Source organism: Salmo trutta, chromosome 36, assembly GCF_901001165.1.
Source record: "Salmo trutta chromosome 36, fSalTru1.1, whole genome shotgun sequence".
Lineage (NCBI taxonomy): Eukaryota > Metazoa > Chordata > Actinopteri > Salmoniformes > Salmonidae > Salmo > Salmo trutta.
Genome location: NC_042992.1, coordinates 31191248 through 31214935, shown reverse-complemented (window position 1 = coordinate 31214935; position 23688 = coordinate 31191248). Strand labels below are relative to the sequence as shown.

The 23688-nt window shown below is 43.2% G+C and overlaps 1 protein-coding gene across 7 annotated transcripts; it reads right to left on the bottom strand.

The window, feature by feature from the left end:
* Nucleotides 1–8843: 8843 nt before the first annotated feature.
* Nucleotides 8844–21666, bottom strand: LOC115175867 (GA-binding protein subunit beta-1). 7 transcript variants are annotated; one of them, XM_029735451.1, is made up of 8 exons: nt 21505–21666; nt 15267–15374; nt 14886–15053; nt 14423–14617; nt 13880–14099; nt 13152–13322; nt 10771–10886; nt 8844–10452 (listed from the first exon to the last, which is right to left on the bottom strand). In XM_029735451.1, the coding sequence occupies exons 2-8, from the start codon at nt 15372–15374 to the stop codon at nt 10153–10155; spliced, it is 1278 nt and encodes a 425-aa protein (XP_029591311.1). In that variant the 5' UTR covers nt 21505–21666; the 3' UTR covers nt 8844–10152. The 7 variants fall into 7 exon arrangements, with proteins under 7 accessions (XP_029591311.1, XP_029591307.1, XP_029591314.1 ...); XM_029735447.1 differs by having other exon boundaries at nt 13152–13325; nt 21505–21665; XM_029735454.1 differs by having other exon boundaries at nt 13946–14099; nt 21505–21665.
* Between the last annotated feature and the right edge of the window lie 2022 nt (nt 21667–23688).

Below are 23688 nucleotides of genomic sequence, written 5' to 3'. Positions count from 1 at the left end.
CCCTCTAAATACACCTCTGCTGTTTTCAACCAAGATCTCAGTGATCACTGCCTCATTGCCTGCATCCGTAATGGGTCAGCGGTCAAACGACCTCCACTCATCACTGTCAAACGCTCCCTGAAACACTTCAGGGAGCAGGCCTTTCTAATCGGCCTGGCCCGGGTATCCTGCAAGGATATTGACCTCATCCCGTCAGTAGAGGATGCCTGGTTATTTTTTTTAAATGCCTTCCTCACCATCTTAAATAAGCATGCCCCATTCAAGAAATTTAGAACCAGGAACAGATATAGCCTTTGGTTCTCTCCAGACCTGAATGCCCTTAACCAACACAAAAACATCCTGTGGCGTTCTGCATGCGCATCGAACAGCCCCCGTGACATGCAGCTTTTCAGGGAAGTTAGAAACGAATGTACACAGGCAGTTAGAAAAGCCAAGGCTAGCTTTTTCAAGCAGAAATATGCTTCCTGCAACACAACCTCAAAAAAGTTCTGGGACACTGTAAAGTCCATGGAGAATAAGAGCACCTCCTCCCAGCTGCCCACTGCACTGAGGATAGGAAACTCTGTCACCACCGATAAATCCACTATAACTGAGTTTCAATAAGCATTTTTCTACGGCTGGCCATGCTTTCCACCTGGCTACCCCTACCCCGGTCAACAGGACTGCACCCCCCACAGCAACTCGCCCAAGCCTTCCCCATTTCTCCTTCTCCCAAATCCAGTCAGCTGATGTTCTGAAAGAGCTGCAAAATCTGGACCCCTACAAATCAGCCGGGCTAGACAATCTGGACAATCTGCCAAAATTGTTGCAACCCCTATTACTAGCTTGTTCAACCTCTCTTTTGTGTCATCTGAGATTCCCAAAAATTGGAAAGCAGCTGCGGTCATCCCCCTCTTCAAAGGGGGGACACTCTTGACCCAAACTGCTACAGACCTATATCTTTCCTACCCTGCCTTTCTAAGGTCTTCGAAAGCCAAGTCAACAAACAGATTACCGACGATTTCGAATCCCACCGTACCTTCTCCGCTATGCAATGTGGTTTCAGAGCTGGTCATGGGTGCACCTCAGCCACGCTCAAGGTCCTAAACGATATCTTAACCGCCATTGATAAGAAACAATACTGTGCAGCCGTATTCATTGACCTGGCCAAGGCTTTTGACTCTGTCAATCACCACATCCTCATCAGCAGACTCAATAGTCTTGGTTTCTCAAATGATTGCCTCGCCTGGTTCACCAACTACTTCTCTGATAGAGTTCAGTGTGTCAAATCGGAGGGCCTGTTGTCCGGACCTCTGGCAGTCTCTATGGGGATGCCACAGGGTTCAATTCTTGGGCCGACTCTCTTCTCTGTATACATCAATGATGTCGCTCTTGCTGCTGGTGAGTCTCTGATCCACCTCTACGCAGACGACACCATTCTGTATACTTCTGGCCCTTCTTTGGACACTGTATTAACAACCCTCCAGACGAGCTTCAATGCCATTCAACTCTCCTTCCGTGGCCTCCAACTGCTCTTAAATACAAGTAAAACTAAATTCATGCTCTTCAACCGATTGCTGCCTGTACCTGCCCGCCCGTCCAGCATCACTACTCTGGACGGTTCTGACTTAGAATATGTGGACAACTACAAATACCTAGGTGTCTGGTTAGACTGTAAACTCTCCTTCCAGACTCACATCAAACATCTCCAATCCAAAGTTAAATCTAGAATTGGCTTCCTATTTCGCAACAAAGCATCCTTCACTCATGCTGCCAAACATACCCTCGTAAAACTGACCATCCTACCGATCCTCGACTTTGGCGATGTCATTTACAAAATAGCCTCCAATAACCTACTCAATAAATTGGATGCACCAAAGCCCCATATACTACCCACCACTGCGACCTGTACGCTCTCGTTGGCTGGCCCTCGCTTCATACTCGTCGCCAAACCCACTGGCTTCAGGTCATCTACAAGACCCTGCTAGGTAAAGTCCCCCCTTATCTCAGCTCGCTGGTCACCATAGCAGCACCCACCTGTAGCACGCACTCCAGCAGGTATATCTCACTGGTCACCCCCAAAGCCAATTCCTCTCCTTCCAGTTCTCTGCTGCCAATGACTGGAACGAACTACAAAAATCTCTGAAACTGGAAACACTTATCTCCGTCACTAGCTTTAAGCACCAGCTGTCAGAGCAGCTCACAGATCACTGCACCTGTACATAGCCCTTCTATAATTTAGCCCAAACAACTACCCCTTCCCCTACTGTATTTATTTAGCTCCTTTGCATCCCATTATTTATATTTCTACTTTGCACTTTCTTCCACTGCAAATCTACCATTCCAGTGTTTTACTTGCTATATTGTATGTACTTCGCCACCATGGCCTTTTTTTGCCTTTACCTCCCTTATCTCACCTCATTTTCTCACATTGTATATAGACTTATTTTTCTACTGTGTTATTGACTGTATGTTTGTTTTACTCCATGTGTATTTGTAAGTCGCTCTGGATAAGAGCGTCTGCTAAATGACTTAAATGTAAATGTAACTCTGTGTTGTTGTATGTGTCAAACTGCTTTGCTTTATCTTGGCCAGGTCTCAATTGTAAATGAGAACTTGTTCTCAACTTGCCTACCTGGTTAAATAAAGGGGAAATAAAAAAATAATTAAAAATCAGATGATGAGTTCAAGGATATTATTTGAGAGAACAGTTCCCTTCACTTTGCCTCGTAGGCAAGCACCAAATAGTTTTTCACAGTGGTCTATGGGAAAAATAAGGTGAAGACATCTCAGATAATTTGTATACTAGTGATTTTTTCCAACTCTGTCAACAAGTAACACTGCACCTAAATACTGCACAGAATTGGCAGTTTTGTACACAGTACACTATCTAGAACCCAAAAGGGTTCTTTGGCTGTCCCCATACGAGAACCCTTTGAAGAAACCTTTTTGGTTCCATGTAGAACTCTTTTGGTTCCAAGAGAATCCTTTTGTGATCCATGTAGGACCCTTTCCACAAAGGGTTCTACATGGAACACAAAAAGGTTCTACATGGAGCCAAAAAGGGTTCTCCCTGGAACCAAACAGGGTTCCCTCATATGGGGAGAGCCGAAGAACCCTTTTGGAACCCTTTTTTCTACGAGTGTAGGCTATCCATCTCTCATACACTCTTACTTATGGACTACAAGAAAATAGATGTGAGAACACAACACACTGTGATCCAAGTTTATTTACAGACATGTTCATTCACATAGTCATACATGACTTTATACATAGATTGTCCTGTGGCTAGAAAAAGTTTTGATTGTCTGGTGGTCACAAAAAAAAGTATAACTTCTGGGAACCACCATAGTACAGCTGAACAGCACAACTACATTGGTATTCCACTGCATAATGTTTATGTAGATGAAGATTACTCTATTGTCCATTGTCACAGAGAAACAAGAGAAATACAGTGAGCTCCAAAAGTATTGGGACAGTGACACATTTTTGTTTTGGCTCTGTACTCCAGCACTTTAACTATGAGGTTAAAGTGCAGACTGTCAGCTTTAATTTGATACTATTTTCATCCATATTGGGTGATCCGTTTAGAAATTACAGTACTGTTTGTACATAGTCCCCCCCATTTTAGGGGACCAAAAGTATTGGGACAAATTCACTTATTTGTGTAATAAAGTAGTCAAAAGTTTAGAATTTGATCCCATATTCCTAGCACGCAATGACTACATCAAGCTTGTGACTCTACACACTTGTTGGATGCATTTGCTGTTTGTTTTGGTTGTGTTTCAGATTATTTTGTGCCAAATAAAAATTAATGGTAAATAACATTGTGTCATTTTAAGAATAGATAATAATAAGAATAGAAGATGTTTCTGCTCGTCGAACATCTCATTCCAAAATCATGGGAATTCAAGGTGCTATTAGGAGCAACATGGAGTCACATTAAATCCCTCACGTAGTCTCTTTGGGTGCGATCCAAACATGTTCGGATTAATTTAAACTTAATGTGCGGATAATAGGAGAATGAGCGATGCTCAAGAGGAACACAATTATTTACTCCTCTTCATTATCCAATGATGCCATTTCTGTGCTGTAGCCCATTAGGCTTCATGTAAATGTTCTTCCTAAGAGCCACGGAGGGAAATAAGTCTAACTCCTTCACGCGGGATTAATTTAATTTAGAAGATTTTGAAGTGAGGGTGAGATAGGGGGAAAAAACACGTGGACTTCTATATAGTTATAAAGGAGCTCTGCAACAACGTTCAATGGAGGTCCTGAAGAAAGCATCCATTGGTAGGGTCATGGGTTACGGCATTATTCACCATCTGGCTGTGTGTACGCATACATTACAGTGAGGGGAAAAAGTATTTGATCCCCTGCTGATTTTGTACATTTGCCTACTGACAAAGAAATGATCCGTCTCTAATTTTAATGGTAGGTTTATTTGAACAGTGAGAGACAGAAAAACAACAAAAAAATTCTGAAAACCGCATGTCAAAAATTTTATAAAATGATTTGCATTTTAATGAGGGAAATAAGTATTTGACCCCCTCTCAATCAGAAAGATTTCTGGCTCCCAGGTGTCTTTTATACAGGTAACGAGCTGAGATTAGGAGCACACTCTTAAAGGGAGTGCTCCTAATCTCAGCTTGTTACCCGTATAAAAGACACCTATCCAACAGAAGCAATCAATCAATCAGATTCCAAACTCTCCACCATGGCCAAGACCAAAGAGCTCTCCAAGGATGTCAGGGACAAGATTGTAGACCTACACAAGGCTGGAATGGGCTACAAGACCATCGCCAAGCAGCTTGGTGAGAAGGTGACAACATTTGGTGCGATTATTCGCAAATGGAAGAAACACAAAATAACTGTCAATCTCCCTCAGCCTGGGGCTCCATGCAAGATCTCACCTCGTGGAGTTGCAATGATCATGAGAACGGTGAGGAATCAGCCCAGAACTACACAGGAGGATCTTGTCAATGATCTAAAGGCAGCCAGGACCATAGTCACCAATAAAACAATTGGTAACACACTACGCCGTGAAGGACTGAAATCCTGCAGCGCCCGCAAGGTCCCCCTGCTCAAGAAAGCACATATACATGCCCGTCTGAAGTTTGCCAATGAACATCTGAATGATTCAGAGGACAACTGGGTGAAAGTGTTGTGGTCAGATGAGACCAAAATGGATCTCTTTGGCATCAACTCAACTCGCCGTGTTTGGAGGAGGAGGAATGCTATGACCCCAAGAACACCATCCCCACCGTCAAACATGGAGGTGGAAACATTATGCTTTGGGGGTGTTTTTCTGCTAAGGGGACAGGACAACTTCACCGCATCAAAGGGACGATGGACGGGGTCATGTACCATCAAATCTTGGGTGAGAACCTCCTTCCCTCAGCCAGGGCATTGAAAATGGGTCGTGGATGGGTATTCCAGTATGACAATGACCCAAAACACACGGCCAAGGCAACAAAGGAGTGGCTCAAGAAGCACATTAAGGTCCTGGAGTGGCCTAGCCAGTCTCCAGACCTTAATCCCATAGAAAATCTGTGGAGGGTGCTGAAGGTTCGAGTTGCCAAACGTCAGCCTCGAAACCTTAATGACTTGGAGAAGGTCTGCAAAGAGGAGTGGGACAAAATCCCTCCTGAGATGAGTGCAAACCTGGTGGCCAACTACAAGAAACATCTGACCTCTGTGATTGCCAACAAGGATTTTGCCACCAAGTACTAAGTCATGTTTTGCAGAGGGGTCAAATACTTATTTCCCTCATTAAAATGCAAATCAATTTATAACATTGTTGACATGCGGTTTTCTGGATTTTTTTGTTGTTATTCTGTCTCTCACTGTTCAAATAAACCTACCTTTAAAATTATAGACTGATAATTTCTTTGTCAGTGGGCAAACGTACAAAATCAGCAGGGGATCAAATACTTTTTCCCTTCACTGTATGCAGATAGTTTTCTCATCCTTTTAAAGGTAAACTCCAATTTTGGTATTTGTTTCATTAGTTCATTGTTTATATAGTCCCAAAATGTTTTGCATGTTTAGAAATGTAAGATAAGTAACTTTCCAAATACAGCCGGTATGATGCATCATATGATTCAAAATGCATCACATCAACAGTATTTCTGTATTTCGAAATATATATATCTTGACAACTTGATTGCTGACATGCAAAACATTTTGGGACTATATCAACAATGGACTAATGAAACAAATACCAAAAGATCATCTTTGCGTGGAATTTTCCTTTAACACAGATGTGAACAGGGGTTACAGCAGAAGGCAGAAATGACCTGCAATAGAAACATCTATTACACAGGTTATTGTAGGGTAACCCGCATGGTGTTACAATCAAAAGCAGTTCCCATAAAAGAGTTTGCATTTATTTGATGCTTAAAAATAGTCCATACACTTCTTTTGTAATAAAAAAATCAAAAACAATTATACAAAACCATCCTACATTATTCATTACACAAATCCATTCTTGTGGCAAGATCAACGTTCCTTATCTTCTCAAAATTGTCAAGAGGAAAGTCCCTAATAGTGTTCTGTTTATTTGAAAATGGGGTCTGCTGTGATGTCTGTTATCACAAAAACACTGCTTTACTGTATCCCAATAGAGAGATCTAGTAAGAATTCTGGATCAGATATATTCTATTATAATATGCTTTGGTGAGATGCTTTATGATAAGTCAGATGATTAAACATTTTGCGCCTTCACAAGAGGTAACTTCACTGCAGTGCCATGAGCAGCAGTGTAACATTGCAAATCCAAAACAGTTGGAGAACTTGGCATGCACGCATCAAATGAGGGAAGTTGAAGGAAAATGACCCCCCCCTAAAACTATCTGTGGTATTTGTTTCATCAGTCCATTGTTGATAGAAATACCAAAAAGGTAGTTTGAGTGGCGTTTTCCTTTAAAATGTGACTGGGCCTTTGAACCCAAGATCCACATCGCTTGAGCTTGTATTTTATTTTCAATGATGTTATCGCGATAGAAAGTACAAATGCCATCTTACATAAATGACAACTTGTCATAGCGATAAGGGAGTTAGAAAATAAGTATTTAATAAAGCTTCAATATCACTGTGGGATACTCTACAGTTGTTCCACATTCTGTATTAGTAGCAAAACAACAGGATTGAGATATATGATCCCTGTTCAATTTCATTTCACAGACCTCAGTCTGTTAAAGTGTAGTGCCACCTGCTGGTCAACATATGGAACAATGCATAAAACAGGAAATTGTACTGAGCCACGAGTTCTCCATCTGAGAAGACTGAGGTTATCCAACACACACGGTAAAGCACGTGGCAGATACCGGTTCTAACATTTTTAAGACAGTTTTCATCGTTTTTTAATCAAAGCAATCAAAGTACACAGTCATTCATGGCTCGGTCAAGTGGCCGCAACTGTGAGAGCAGTAGCGAAACGACAGGTAAAGCTACAACAGTCAAATCATGGTAAATATGATTATTTCATCAAATTGGTGCATATTAAACATGTTCAACTATACAATCTGGCAAAGAGATGCTAAACGAAAGATGTGCTTATATTTCATATATAGGCAGTTTTACATCCCATAGCATTCGGATACACTTAAAAAAATACAATTTTATATGTACATAAGAAAAAGGCTTGCGGAGAGCTTATAAAATATAACTATTAGTCATGAAGAATATTGACTTCTGAATAAAGGAAGAGACAGGTCTTTGTTTACAATGGGTGAGTGGAGAGCAGAGGAACGGTATTCCAGCAAAACAGCAGGCCTCTTCCTCCAATAACTTCAAAAGGGGCAGGAGAGGTATTGGGGCTGGTAAGTAAAGGGGCTATCTGAGGGGGTTTCAATTCTGAAACCAAAAATTCGGTGGTGTAGTTCGTCTGCCCAGTTAGTCATGGTGAGAAATCAATTATACAAGACGCACGCTCCTCTCAAAAACTGACCACGGATCAGAGTACATAAACATTTTAATGCCAAGAATGTGTACACACACACACACACTACCAAAAGTATGTGGACACCTGCCCGTCGAACAGCTCATTCCAAAATCATGGGCATTAATATGGAGTTGGTCTACCCCTTTGCTACAAAGTCGGAAACACAGAATCATCTAGAATGTCACTGTAGCGTTAAGATTTCCCTTCACTGGAACTGAGGGGCCTAGTCCATCCGAGACTATTATTCCTCCTCCACCAAATTTGACAGTTGACACTATGCAGTCGGGCAGGTAGTGTCCTCCTGGCATCCGCCAAACCCTGACTGCCAGATAGTGAAGTGTGATTCATCACACCAGAGAACGTATTTCCACTGCTCCAGAGTCCAATGGCGGCGAGCTTTACACCACTCCAGCCAACGCTTGGCATTGTGCATGGTGATCTTAGGCTTGCTTGTGCGTGGCTGCTCGGCCATGGAAACCCATTTCATGAAGCTCCCGACAAACAGTTCTTGTGCTGACGCTGCTTCCAGAGGTAGTTTGGAACTCAGTAGTGAGTGCTGCAAGAGAGGACAGGCTATTTTTACGCGCTACAGCACTCGGCGGTCCCATTTTGTGAGCTTGTGTGGCCTACCACTTCACGGCTAAGCTGTTGTTGCTCCTAGATATTTTCACTTCACAATAACAGCACTTACAGTTGACCGGGACAGCTCTAGCAGGGCAGAAACTTGATGAACTGATTTGTTAAGGTGGCATCCTATGACAGTGAAACGTTGAAAGTCACTGAGCTCTTCAGTAAGGCCATTCTACTGCCAATGTTTGTCTATGGAGACTGCATGTCTGTGTGCTCGATGTTATATCCTGTCAGCAACAGGTGTGGCTGAAGTAGCCAAATCCACTCATTTGATGTGGTGTGCACATACTTTTGTATATAGTGTATCAACATCGTTAAATTTTATGAGTTTGTTGTTTCAATAAACAAACTAAATTTTAGTGGGTCTAATGAAAAACGTACACCCGGGGAAAAGGATCTGATACACTATGGACGTATCAGAACTTGATATCCACAAGCATAACCTTAATTTCCAAGTTTACATTCAGCCCTTACTGAATAGCGTGCAGAGATTACATTCCTTTCACCCGAGTGATAAACGTTAACCCAGACGTTGTCCAAGGTATGTCCATCACATTCTCATTCAGCTTGGGAGAACACTAAAAAGTGTGTCACGGAACAGTGACAGTAATAGAAACAAGTGTCGGGACATGAGAAGCAGTAGTTGTCAGAAGGACACAGTCACCTAATCTGACACCCTTATTCCTGTCCGTCTCTGGGGACTGGGGCTACTAGTGATTAATGCCACGGGGGCATTAAAACGACGGGAAGTTCATCTTTGTATCAACATTAGCGGGAGGAGAGTTGTGGCTTGTGCAACAGTAAACCTACAATCACTACCGCACTATGGAAGTGGCAACGACGACAACTAGAGGACAAAGCTTAACGTGGTGCCATGAAAGTCAAAACACTGCCATTCACAACGTTGAAACAATTCATTATTACACTGTGAATGATGAGCCCAATACATGCTGAGAATGACTGTTGCCAACTACATGCGCTGTCATTTCTCATGTAAGAGGATTATTTTGAAATGGGCATGCTTAAGTACCATTCCCATTGCCCATGGTGGTGGGTGGTTGGATGGAAGACTGATGCAGAGGGAGACTTGAGAACTGAAGGAGTTGAACAAAACAGTGTTCTCTCCACAGACCTGTCCTCTGGTTCTATGGATGGACATGTCTATTAAACTTTGGATTTGCATCTTGGGCACCTTAGGACATGCTGTTGGAACCATGAAAAATGTATTTCCCCACACAGCATTGACATGTCTCAGACACCATAGATATGCGAGACAGAGTGCCCGAGGCCCCGTTTTTCCCAGGGAGCATAGACGTTCTTCAGCTAGGCAACCTTACTGAGTCACAGGCTGAGCAGGTCCCGTTCCTGCTCCTCAAATCAATAGATTCAGCTCCTCGCTTCGCTATTTGTAAAACATATAAACACAAATAAACACAATTGAGGAAAATAAAACAGCAGAAAAAGTAAATATTGTACAAAAACAAAACATAGCAGGAAAATAATGAACAAAAGAGCTATGAAAACCCCAACAGGCTGGCCTGTCGCCTGAGTCCACATGTCCATTTCTCCTTCAGTCAGTGACATGAGTCTGTCTGACATTATGAGATGACCTCGGTGTGGGAGGGCGCCGAGTCCACCAGCGTCACCTGCTCCTCGGCCGAATCCAGCTCCTCCGTCTTGATGATAATGTCTCCCTCCTGGAGCATCACCTCCTCCTGCACCTCCTCCTCCTCACCCCCAACCACCTCCTCCTGCTCCGAGGTGCCGTTGGTATGGCTGTGCGACATTGCCTCCAGCTTCATGCGGTACTGCTCTGCTTCCTGCTCCTTGCACATCAGCTGCTGCCGGTACTCCTGGGCCTTCCGGTTGGCCTCCTGCAGCTGCCTCTGTAACTGCTCCTGGATAGAGGAAAGGAGGCCGAAATGTCAGACTGCAGGTCACACACACACACACACACACACACACACACACACACACACACACACACACACACACACTTGCACCCCACTTGTGCCAACTGCACAGTATCAAAGTACCAAAATAATCTAAGGGTTTCATATAATCTATGCAAAAACATTTTTCACAGCAGATTCTAGAATCTCTAGAGCAATATTAAATAAAACTGGTTAAATCAGTTAAAATGGCAAAAGCATATCAGTTCATTATATTGCACAAGAGAAAAAAAATATCTAAGTAAGATGTGGTCCGCCCCTGACCGTGTCGCCAGACTCCATGTGGTTGGCCGAGGCCTCCAGTTTCCTCTTGCGGGAGGGCGGGGGCTGGGGTTCCTCATCAACCACCTCTGTCACCTGATTGGCTGGCATCGCCAACACTGCAAATCAACAGACAACAGTTCAGAGCCTGGAGGATCATATAGTCTCAAAAGTGACTATAGGTCACTTATTAAACTAGTGCATTCGGAAAGTATTCAGACCCCTAGACCTTTACCACATTTTGTTACATTACAGCCTTATTCTAAAATGTATGCAATAATTGTTTCCCCTCAATCTACACACAATACCCCATAATGACAAAGCAAAAATAGGTTTTTACAAATGTATTTAAAAAAAAGAAGAAGAAATATCACATTGACACAAGTATTCAGACCCTTTACTCAGTACTTTGTTGAAGCACCTTTGGCAGCGATTACAGCCTGCAGTCTTCTTGGGTATGACGCTACAAGCTTGGCACACCTGAATTTGGGGAGTTTCTCCCATTCTTCTCTGAAGATCCTCTCAAGCTCTGTCAGGTTGGATGGAGAGCGTCGTTGCACAGCTATTTTCAGGTCTCTCCAGAGATGTTCAAATAGGGTTCAAGTCCGAGCTCTGGCCGGGCCACTCAAGGACATTCAGAGACTTGTTCCGAAGCCACTCTTGCGTTGTCTTGGCTGTGTGCTTAGGGTCGTTATCCTGTTGGAAGGGGAACCGTCGCCCCAGTCTGAGGTCCTGAGTGCGCTGGAAAAGGTTCTCTATGTACTTTGCTCCGTTCATCTTTCACCTCAATCCTGACTAGTCTCCCAGTCCCTGCTGCTGAAAAACACCCCCACAGCATGATGCTGCTGCCACCACCATGCTTCACCATTCAGGCCAAATAGTTCAATCTTGGTTTCAACAGACCAGATAATCTATTTTTTACATGTTCTGAGAGTCCTTTAGGTGCCTTTTTGCAAACTCCAAGCGGGCTGTCATGTGCCTTTTACTGAGGAGAGGCTTCCGTCTGACCACTCTATCATAAAGGCCTGATTGATGAAGTCCTGCAGAGATGGTTGTCCTTCTGGAAGGAACTCTGGAGCTCTGTCAGAGTGACCATCAGGTTCTTGGTCACTTCCCTGACCAAGGCCCGTCTCCCCGATTGCTCAGTTTGGCCGGGCGGCCAGCTCTAGGAAGAGTCTTGGTGGTTCCAAACTGCTTCCATTTAAGAATGATGGAGGCCACTGTGTTCAGGTACCCTTCCCCAGGTCTGTAGAGACAATTCCTTCGACCTCATGGCTTGGTTTTTGCTCTGACATGCACTGCCAACTGTGGGACCTTATATACACAGGTGCCTTCCCAAATTATGTTCAATCAATTGAATTTACACAGGTGGACTCCAATCAAGATGTAGAAACATCAAGGATGATCAATGGAAACAAGATGCACCTGAGCTCAATTTCGAGTCTCATAGCAAAGGGTTTGCATACCTATGTAAATAAGGTATGTTTATTTATTTATACTTTTTGTTTAATTTTTTTTATCTAAAAACCTTTTCTTGCTTTGTCATTATGGGGTATTGTGTGTAGATTTATTTATTCAAACATTTTCCTCATCAATTTTAGAATAAAGCTGTAACATAAAATGTGGAAAAAGGGAAGGGGTCTGAATACTTTCCGATTGCACTGTACATTAAATAATGAAGTAGAACACAAAGTTCTACAAAGCAACTTGCACAAAACAACCTGCCAGAAAGCTAAAAACTGTTGTCTACAAATACAAGATCCACATTGTCACAACAATAAGGTTTCTTGTAGGTTAAGTGGACATTCCACCATATTGCTAAACTTACCGACTACTTTGTTGCGTTCATAACCAAGTGAGAAGGGGGTAATTACCAGTTGAGAAATCATAAATACCAGTTGGACGCATTCACGTTCTTTGAACTCGTTGAGAAACACAGATTGGCTAATGACCAACAAGCTGCGTCAACCATATTAATAGATTGCTTTTTATAAATAATGTTTTGTTGTATTTAACAGCCGAAAATTCTGTTTGAGGTAATTTCTTTAGTAGGTGACCTCAAGAGGTCAGCATATGGGAGAAGTCGGTGCTCAGGGATGATGGATGAGTTTCCCATTAGTAATAGTAGTACCAGTTGGAGGGGCGATAGCAGATTCTTTCCAGTCATATGTGGTAAATACCACCTTCCCATTTGGTTATGAACACAGCATTAGAACACCAAGTGGAGGTTTCCTAGACCCAGAGAAAGCCACTGAGTGTGCTTTTTAGTCCAGGAGTAGGATCTGGGAAACTGTTCCCAAATGGATAAGGGCTATGGGAAGTGGCTACAGGCTGAAATGGAACAGGGTCACTGTTAAGTGACCAAAAGGGAGACGTTCTCTTACTCTGTTGTCCGTGCTGCATGGTGACAAAGAATGGCTGACCAAGCCCTCCAGTCTGCAGGTTACCGTGTTGGTCGGTCACTATGGTGATAACCCTTTGACCTTGCTCGTTCACCATGTGCTGGATGCTGCCGGGGTCCAAAGAATTGGCTGCTATGGCTTCCTCAGATTCACCTGCTGTCAGACAAGGGGTCAGAGGGAGAGAGGAGGGAAAAGTTAAAGTTAACTGTCGACTACAGCTCTTGTATTAGGAAATAGTTCATAAGCCTATATACACTGTAGTTTGTGGCAGTCAACTCAATATTGTCATTTAAATAAGCATTACATACAGTAACATGCTAAAGCTCAAAAGAATTCAAGCTGTGAGAAAGTATTTACATCTGAACGCTGAGAATTCATGTATATTTTCAGCCCGACCTTTTACTTCCACATATTGTGGTGGTAGCTACCCGTTTGTGTGAGTCCACACAGCATCAGCAGACTTTATCAGCTTATAAGATCCGAGTGATAAAGGCCAGGCACTAGATTAGAGGAAACAAAGGAGCTTGGGGAATATATTGCTCTGAGACAGGGGGATCCTTGAACTCTTATGCAGCTATTAACTGGAGACACCAGTTTCCATAACATAAAAGCAGTAAGATGGACACATTTCAGCCACAAAACCTTTTGAAATGACTGGTCCTCTGACAATCGTATGAATCCTAGTCTGTGTGTATAAACCCAGTAGCTACCAGAGTTGGCCTTGGCAGCGTTGTTGAGGAGGTCGGCCAGGTTGACCACGCCCCCCTGGAGCCTACCAGAGTTGGCCTTGGCAGCGTTGTTGAGGAGGTCCGCCAGGTTGACCACGCCCCCCTGGAGCCCTGGGATGCCCTGGATGATAAACTGAGGCTGGGCCGAGCTCCCCGTCATGCCAGCCTCTGCGTTCATGTTCACTTGGTTCTGCATTCCTTCCTATAGACAAACACATTGTCAACACTATAAGAGCATACATACCAGATCGCCACAGACGGGAGACCGTTAGGATAGAAATCATGAGACTTCCTACAAACAAAGGAGGCAGTTGTGCATTGAAATAAGAAGTAACGCAAAAACGTCTGTATCTGGATAATTATGTAAATGCATTGTAATCCTAAAGGAGCATACTGTCAAAGAAGTTCAAAATAATGTTTTTTGGGGAGAAAGTCCTTTAGGTACATTTTTTATTTTTAGAGTCCATAATAATATTGCATGGAGACCTTTCAATTAGACTCCACATGCAACTTGAGGTCTCTCACCTGTAGTAGGAGCATAAGGTCTGCATTCTGGATGTCTCCTGCGATGTCGAATGGAGTCTTATCGAATTTACTGAGAGCGTGAACATCTGCGCCATGTTTGACGAGCGTCTCTGCTACCCTTTGGTGGCCGTTCTGGGCGGCCCAGTGGAGAGCAGTCATCTTCAGCATGTCTTTGGCATTAATGTCTGCTCCACTCTGTAGAGAGTGACCCAGGAGAAATAAGGTGAAGGTAAGGCACCTGGCAGATTTGGACGTTTTTCTGCTTTCTTCACACATGTATCCACGTTTTCTAGTGCACTTAGATGTAAGACATTTTGGTCAGAGAAAGACTAGGTCTGCATCTGAAATTGGTATCTGGTCAAAAGCAGTGCACTATATTAGGAATAGGGTGCCAGGTCAGACCCAACCTAGATATCAGGCCTAAACACAGAACAAACAGCTAAAACCTTAGAGACGTGTGTACCCTGACTAATAGATCCACAATGACGGTGTGGCCCTCTGAAGCGGCCATATGCAGAGGGGTCCTGTCCACTTTGGTTCGGGCATCCCTGCTGACACCTGCTCTGAGCAGCACCTCGGCGGTGGAATAGTGTCCGTGTTGGGCGGCCAGGTGCAACGGAGATGTGCCTAGCTGCTCAGAGTGCCAAAGAGTAAGAGGGACAAAGAGTCAAAAGACCATATAGGTGAATTGGACTGGCACTTTTTTTTTAACTTATGAACTTGCATATCTTGTTTTGCATTTAGATTACACAAACCAGCCAAAACCAGGGGTGGGTAAAAGAAGTTAAACTGAAGCAGATAATAAAAGTTGCCCAGATAGAGAAGTTAAGAGAGGATTCATTACCCAGTCTGTGGTGAAGGGAGCCCCGTTGGCCATGAGTGTCCTGACTTCATCGTCCTGGCCTTTCCGTGCAGCCTCAAGTAGCCGCTTCCCCAAATCCACCAGCGACATCTGAGACAACACAATTACAAAGGTTGCAGTATTTGTCCCTATGTGATTGTACAAGTATGCAACTGTTGTAGTATATTTTCCCTGATCTGGATTTTAACCTTTATTTGATGCTTTTTCATCAAACTGTCCCGTTTTCTTTTTATGTCAGATGGTCCAGCACCATCCTCAGACAAATGATTTCAATTTTGGTCCAATTCTCATTTCTGGAAAAGGCTTAAAATAAAGTTTAAATCCAGGTCATGTGACATGATTAACCAAAACACAGGGCCCTACTTGATAAAGTATGTACTTTTATGCCTGTTTTTTAAACTAAATAATGGGTTAGGGTTCTCTAGCTTAATCAAATGAGAGGACTCTGTCCTAGCAGATATTTACAAATGAACATAGCTAGATGTGTTTTAAAATCATACTTCAGCTCTTACATACATAAAGTTAAGTTATTAGTTACGTTAGACACATTTGGTTTAACAACAGCAGTCATCATGGAAGTATTCTAGTAGTAATGGCACTTACAACTTTGACTCCTCACATACTGCTGTTACTGTTTATCCTGCTGCTTAGTCACTTTACCCCTACCTATAACACACAAAAGTATGTGGACACCCCTTCAAATTAGTGGATACTGACATTTCAGCCATACCCGTTGCTGACAGGTAGGGCTGGACGATATTTAGTGTAACGATAAATTAAGGACGTTTTCTAGTTCATTGTGTTGCAAATCACTCTTTTCGGCAATATTTTTTAGCAATTGGATGACGCTTTGCGTAGAAATTTGCAACACAAACAAACATGGAGGAGAGTGAACGTGACACATAGCACAGAGACCGTGCCTAAGAGGGGCTACTTTGGTCGCATGGACATGGTTTGGGTATGAAAAGTCTGACACGGACCAGAAAACCGTCCTCTGCTAAATATGGCGTAGGCCGGTCCCGACAACAGGCTCAAACACCACTAACCTCTTTTACCACCTACGCAAGAATCATGTGAAACAGTACGGACAGAGTCCACGGATGAGACCCCAAAAAGTAGTGGAGTGTTCAAAACAAACCCCCGACTCAGACGTTGCAAGAGGCTTTTGCTCGCGGCACACCACATGGCAAAGAATCACGAAGATGGAAGGACAAAACAGCTTCCGTTACAACTTACATCTGCAAAGACATGGTCCCAATTTACACGGTCGAGAAATGGGGGTTTCATGAGTTGGTACTAATACCTGACCCAAACTGATATGTGACTTGTTTTAATGCCAAAATAACATGCAAAACAGGCAAGCCCCAAAAAAGACATTTATTTTAGGCCTATATTGATTGCTTGCAACTATAGTTGAAGTGTTTTCTATTTACCTTTTTCGATTTGATACATACATTTTATATTTTGTTACATGCTTAATAAAAAATGTGTACAAAGGTTCTAAATAAAAGGAGAAATAATCAAATATGAGTAATTACCTTTTTGTTGAGTATAATTCAAAATGTAATAAGAAATAGGCCTTTACATGTCATTTTATATAAACTATTCATTGAATTTACAGAAAATGTGCTATAATCGTGATATGTATCATAATCGGGATATGAAATGACCTATATGGGGATATGAGATTTTGGCCATATCGCCCAGCCCTACTGACAGGTGTATAAATTCAAGCACACCGCCATGCAATTTCCATAGACAACATTGGCAGTAGAATGGCCTTACTGAAGAGCTCAGTGACTTTCAATGTGGCACCGTCATAGGATGCCATCTTTCCAACAAGTCAGTTTGTAAAATTCCTGCCCTGCTAGAGCTACCCTGGTTAACTGTAAGTGCTGTTATTGTGAAGTGGAAACGTCTAGGAGCAACAACAGCTCAGCTGCAAAGTGGTAGGCCACACAAGCTTACAGAGTGCTGTAGTGCGTAGAAATAGTCTGTCCTCAGTTACAACACTCAAAACCAAGTTCCAAACTACCTCTGGAAGCAACATCAGCACAAGAACTGTTCGTCTGGAGCTTCATGAAATGGGGTTCCGTGGCCGAGCACAAGCCTAAGATCACCATGCACAATGCCAAGTATCGCCTGGAGTGGTGTAAAGCTCGCCGCCATTGGACTCTGAACGTGTTCTCTGTATTGATTAATCACGCTTCACCATCTGGCAGTCCGAAGTACAAATTTGGGTTTGGCGGATGCCAGGAGAACGCTACCTGCCCCAATGCATAGTGCCAACTGTAAAGTTTGGTGGAGGAGGAATAATGGTCTGGGGTGTTTTTCATGGTTCGGGCTAGGCCCCTCTTAATGCTATAGCATACAATGGCATTCTAGATGATTCTGTGCATCCAACTTTGTGGTAACAGTTTGGGGAAGGCCCCTTCCTGTTTCAGCATGACAATGCCCCAGTGCACAAAGGGAGGTCCATACAGAAATGGTTCGTCGAGGTCGGTGTGGAAGAACTCGACTGGCCTGCACAGAGCCCTGACCTCAACCCCATCGAACACCTTTGGGATGAATTGGAACAATGCGAGCCAGGCCTAATCACCCAACATCAGTGTCTGACCTCACTAATGCTTGTGGCTGAATGGAAGCAAGTTCCTGCAGCAATGTTCCAACATCTAGTGGAAAGTCTTCCCAGAAGAGTGGAGGCTGGTATAGCAGCAAAGGGTGGACCAAGTCCATATTAATGCCCATGATTTTGGAATGAGATGTTCAACGAGCAGGTGTCCACATACTTTAGGTCATGTAGCGTTAATTTATCAATTGGGCGGTTTGAGCCCTGAATGGATTACAGGCAACAGTCGCACTGAGCTAAAGGGTAGAGCTGCCGCTTTCAAGGTGCGGGACTCTAACCCGGAAGCTTATAAGAAAACCTGCTATGCCCTCGGACGAACCATCAAACAGGCAAAGCGTCAATACAGGGCTAAGATTGAGTCGTATTACACCGGCTCCCGACACTCGTCTTATGTGGCGGGGCTTGCAAACTATTACAGACTACAAAGGGAAGCACAGCCACGAGCTGCCCAGTGACACGAGCCTACCAGACGAGCTAAATCACTCCTATGCTCGCTTCGAGGCAAGCAACACTGAGGCATGCATGAGCGCATCAGATCTTCTGGACGACTGTGTGATCATGCTCTCCGTAGCCGACGTGAGTAAGACCTTTAAACAGGTCAACATTCACAAGGCTGCGGGGCCAGATGGATTACCAGGAAAGGTGCTCCGGGCGTGTGCTGACCAACTGGAAGGTGTCTTCACTGACATTTTCAACATGTCCCTGATTGAGTGTGTAATACCAACATGTTTCAAGCAGACCACCAGTCCCTGTGCCCAAGAACACGAAGGCAACCTACCTAAATGACTACAGACCCGTAGCACTCACGTCCATGAAGTGCTTTGAAAGGTTGATAATGGCTCACAACACCATTATCCCAGAAACCCTAGACCCACTCCAATTTACATACAGCCCAAACAGATCCACAGATGATGCAATCTCTATTGCACTCCACACTGCCCTTTCCCACCTGGACAAAAGGAACACCTACGTGAGAATGCTATTCATTGACTACAGCTCAGCATTCAACACCATAGTACCCTCAAAGCTCATCACTAAGCTAAGGATCCTGGGACTAAACACCCCCCTCTGCAACTGGATCTTGGACTTCCTGACAGGCCGCCCCCAGGTGGTGAGGGTAGGTAGCAACACATCTGCCACGCTGATCCTCAACACTGGAGCCCCTCAGGGGTGCATGCTCAGTCCCCTCCTGTACTCCCTGTTCACCCACGACTGTATGGCCAGGCACGACTCCAACACCATCATTAAGTTTTCAGACGACACAACAGTGGTAGGCCTGATCAACGACGAGACAGCTTATAGGGAGGAGGTCAGAGACCTGGCCGGGTGGTGCCAGAATAAGAACCTATCCCTCAACGTAACCAAGACTAAGAAGATGATTGTGGACTACAGGAAAATTAGGACCGAGCACGCCCCCATTCTCATCGACGGGGCTGTTGTGGAGCAGGTTGAGAGCTTCAAGTTCCTTGGTGTTCACATTACCAACAAACTAGAATGGTCCAAACACACCAAGACAGACCTGAAGAGGGCACGACAAAGCCAATTCCACCTCAGGAAACTAGAAAGATTTGGTATGGGTCCTCATATCCTCAAAAGGTTCTACAGCTGCAACATCGAGAGCATCCTGACTGGTTGCATCATTGCCTGGTACGGCAATTGCTCGGCCTCCGACCGCAAGGCACTACAGAGGGTAGTGCGTACGGCCCAGTAAATCACTGGGGCTAAGCTGCCTGCCATCCAGGACCTCTACACCAGGCGGTGTCAGAGGAAGGCCCTAAAAATTGTCAAAGACCCCAACCACCCCAGTCATAGACTGTTCTCTTTACTACCACATGGCAAGCAGTACCGGAGTGCCAAGTCTAGGGCAAAAAGGCTTCTCAACAGTTTTTACCCCCAAGCCATAAGACTCCTGAAAAGGTAATCAAATGGCTACCCGGGGTATTTGCATTGTGTGTCCCCCCCTCTTTTACACTGCTGCTACTCTGTCTATCATATATGCATAGTCACTTTAACTATACATTCATGTACATACTACCTCAATTGGCCCGACCAACCAGTGCCCCTGCACATTGGCTAACCGTGCTATCTGCAGTGTCCCGCCACCCCCTCTTTTAACGCTACGGCTACTCTCCGTTTATCATATATGCATAATCACTTTAACCATATCTACATCCTACCTCAATCAGCCCGACTAACCGGTGCCTGTATATAGCCTCGCTACTGTTTTTTTATTTTATTTCTTTACTTACCTATTGTTCACCTAATACCTTTTTTGCACTGTTGGTTACAATTTGGCGTTTAATGTAAGAAATCAATAGTGAAAGACGCCCTTTCGTTCTGTGGAGTGCACGTGTGAAACGACTCCAGAGACAACACAGGTTTGTTTACATTACTCCTGCATAGACTCGTGCAATACAGGCGAATGGGTCTAGCCATTCCCGATACATGCTTATCAGACGTTCCATTTGAGCATAACACAATGAATGTTGTAAAGTATGAAGTCAGTTATGCTACATATAACATCACTCAAAACCCTTTATCAGTCATTGCTGACATAAGTGAAGGTAGTTATCCGTAACGTCCAACGGGTAATAGGCTAACGCTACATTTGAAAAACGTTATGATCTGTCGCATGCATGGGCCAACGATGACCCAGCACAAAGTAATATGTTCGTAAAATGTGAATAGCAGATGTGCATTTTTTGTTGTTGTTGTCGTTACATAGTAGTTTGCTGATTGGTTATCGGTGACAAATTATTGCTACAATCATGAGAGCCCACTAACATAAGGCTCTCTTCATTGCAAAAGCGTGATGATGATGCCATCGTTGATGGAGAAGACGAGTAGCCATCTTATGCGCCTCGGTGGTGAAAACGAACAAGAGGCGGCCATGTGTCACATTATACGTTAAATCTTTCACCCACATTATTTAACAACCACCAACAAAGACATTTAAATACATGACAGGAAACACTGATATTAAGTTGTTGTTTTTCCGGGGGAAGTCAGTAGAGAAATTCCTATTTTACACGAAGAGAAAAAAACTACTTCCACATCCGGTTAACGGCATTCTTTCTCGTATGCTTCAAATGGTTTCGCGCAATTTCAAATTTGAACGTTCGATGTATTCATAATTGCTTGTTTGTCAAAGACGTGAGACGCAATCACCTTTATGTACGAGTATTTCTACCATCTGAGCCTGATGGCGCCAGGTTTGTTATCTAACTAACCATGTAGCTAAAACCAACCATGTAGCTAGCTAGCTAAAGTTAGCAAGTAATAACTACATCTACATTAACTACAGTAACGTTAGTTAGCAACGTTAATGGCACTTTAAAAACTATGAACATGCACTTTTAAGAAATGGGAAAGTTCTACAAACTTTGTGCGCGTGATGGATGGATTTTCGCACAATGTGCCAACTTCGAAACTACCACGTTGCTGAGGTACTCTGTCTCGTTGCCAACCAGATTTAAGATGTGCTCCACATAGTTAGCTAATGTCTGGCTAACTTTAATAACAGCAAACGTTAGCTAGCTAGCTGCAGGCGGAATCCCGAATGGAAGCAAGCTAACGTTGTGTAGTTCTTACCTCGATAAGGCTTCAAATGAATGCTCTTAGGCTGCGGACATAAGTTCCTATACCAAATTATTTTCTCCTCACCTTAGTGAATGAAAATAAATATTATTTTTGTATTTGAACGGATACAAAGATGGCGGCTACTCGACACCGGAGGTGGAAACTAAGCCTTTTGAACCCTCTTGTGGGCGGGCGCATGACTTGGAAAAAGTAGCAAGCTCAGATGCGAGATCAGCCTTTCCTCCTTCAATGCCCGCTTTAACTCTTTACGGTAAAAAGGCGAAACTGAACTTATATCAGAGCACATGATGAGACCTGCACCCCTTGTCCAAGCTATAATATGTAATGAACCAAAAATATAAACGCAATAATTAACGATTTTACTGATTTACAGTTCATGTAAGGAAATCAATCAATTAAAATAGTTTAATTATACCATCCTCTATGGATTTCACATGACGGGTCCAGGCCCACCCACTGGGGAGCCAGGCACAGATAATCAGAATGAGTTTTTTCCCCACAAAACAGGCTTTATTACAGACAGAAATACTCATCAGTTTCATCAGATGTCTGGGTGGCTGGTCTCAGACAATCCTGCAAGTGAAGAAATCGGATGTGGAGGTCCTGGGCTGGCGTTGTTACATATGGTCTGCGGTTGTGAGGCCTGTTGGTCGTACCGCCAAATTCTCAAAAACGAGGTTGGAGGTGGCTTATGGTAGAGAAATTAACATTAAATTATCTGGCAACAGCTCTGGTGAACATTTCTGCAGTCAGCATGCCAATTGCATGCTCCCTCAACTTGAAACATCTGAGGTGTTTGAATCAGCTTCTTGATATGCCACACGTCAGGTAGATGGATTATCTCGGCAAAGGAGAAACGCTCACTAACAGTGATGTAAACAAATGTATGTACAAAATTCGAGAGAAATAAGCTTTTTGTGCCTATGGAACATTTCTGGGATATTTTATTTCAGCTCATGAAACATGGGACCAACACATTACATGTTGTGTTTTATATTTATATATATATATATATACACACACACACACACACACACATATATATATATATATATATATATATATACACACACACACACACAAGTTTGGACACCTACTCATTCAAGGGTTTTTATTTATTTTACTATTTTTTAGAATAATGGTGAGGACATCAAAACTATGAAATAACACATGGGATCATGAAGTAACCAAAAAAGTGTTAAACAAATCAAAATAATTTTGTTATTTTAGATTCTTCAAAGTAGGCACCCTTTGCCTTGATGACAGCTTTGCACACTCTTGGCATTCTCTCAACCAGCTTCATGAGGAATGCTTTTCAAACAGTCTTGAAGTAGTTCCCACAAGGAGTTCTCCTTTGAACAGTTGACGTTGAGATTTGTCTGTTACTTGAACTCTATGAAGCATTTATTTGGGCTGCAATCTGAGGTGTAGTTAGCTCAAATTAACTCATCCTCTGCAGCAGAGGTAACTCTGGGTCTTTCTTTCCTGTGGCGGTCCTCATGAGAGCCAGTTTCATCATAGCTCTTGATGGTTTTAGCGACTGCACTTAAAGAAACTTTCAAAGGTCATGAAATTTTCCGGATTGACTGACCTTCATGTCTTATAGTAATGATGGACTGTCGTTTCTCTTTGCTTAATTGAGCTGTTCTTGCCATAATATGGACTTGGTCTTTTACCAAATAGGGCTATCTTATTTATAGTCCCATACCTTGCATAACTCAACTGATTGGCTCAAACGCATTAAGGAAAGAAATTCCACAAATTACTTTTTTAGAAGGCACACCTGTTAATTGAAATGCATTCCAGGTGACTACCTCATGAAGCTGGTTGAGAGAATGCCAAGAGTGTGCAAAGCTGTCATCAAGGCAAAGGGTGGCTACTTTGAAGAATCTCAAATAAAAAATATATGTTGATTTGTTTAACACTTTTTTGGTTACTACATGATTCCATATGTGTTATTTCATAGTTTTTATGTCTTTACTATTATTCTACAAAGTAGAAAACAGTACAAATAAAGAAAAACCCTGAAATGAGTAGATTTATCCAAACCTTTGACTGGTACTGTATATATCCAGTGGCGATTTTATAATGTAAATATTGGTGGGGCAAAAAAATAATAATTGGGGATGCAACAGCAGTCCCAACACCTTACCGCTTCTATCCCTGGCTATCAGT

Bases quoted from the DNA above. Each gene is read 5' to 3' on its own strand.
- LOC115175867 (XM_029735447.1), bottom strand. From the start codon at position 15,374: ATGTCGCTGGTGGATTTGGGGAAGCGGCTACTTGAGGCTGCACGGAAA. The intron at 15,054-15,266 runs GTAATGAATCCT...CACTCTGAGCAG, and splicing joins CTCCCTTCACCACAGACTGG to CTAGGCACATCTCCGTTGCA. The intron at 10,453-10,770 runs GTCAGGGGCGGA...TCCTCTATCCAG, and splicing joins ACATGGAGTCTGGCGACACG to GAGCAGTTACAGAGGCAGCT.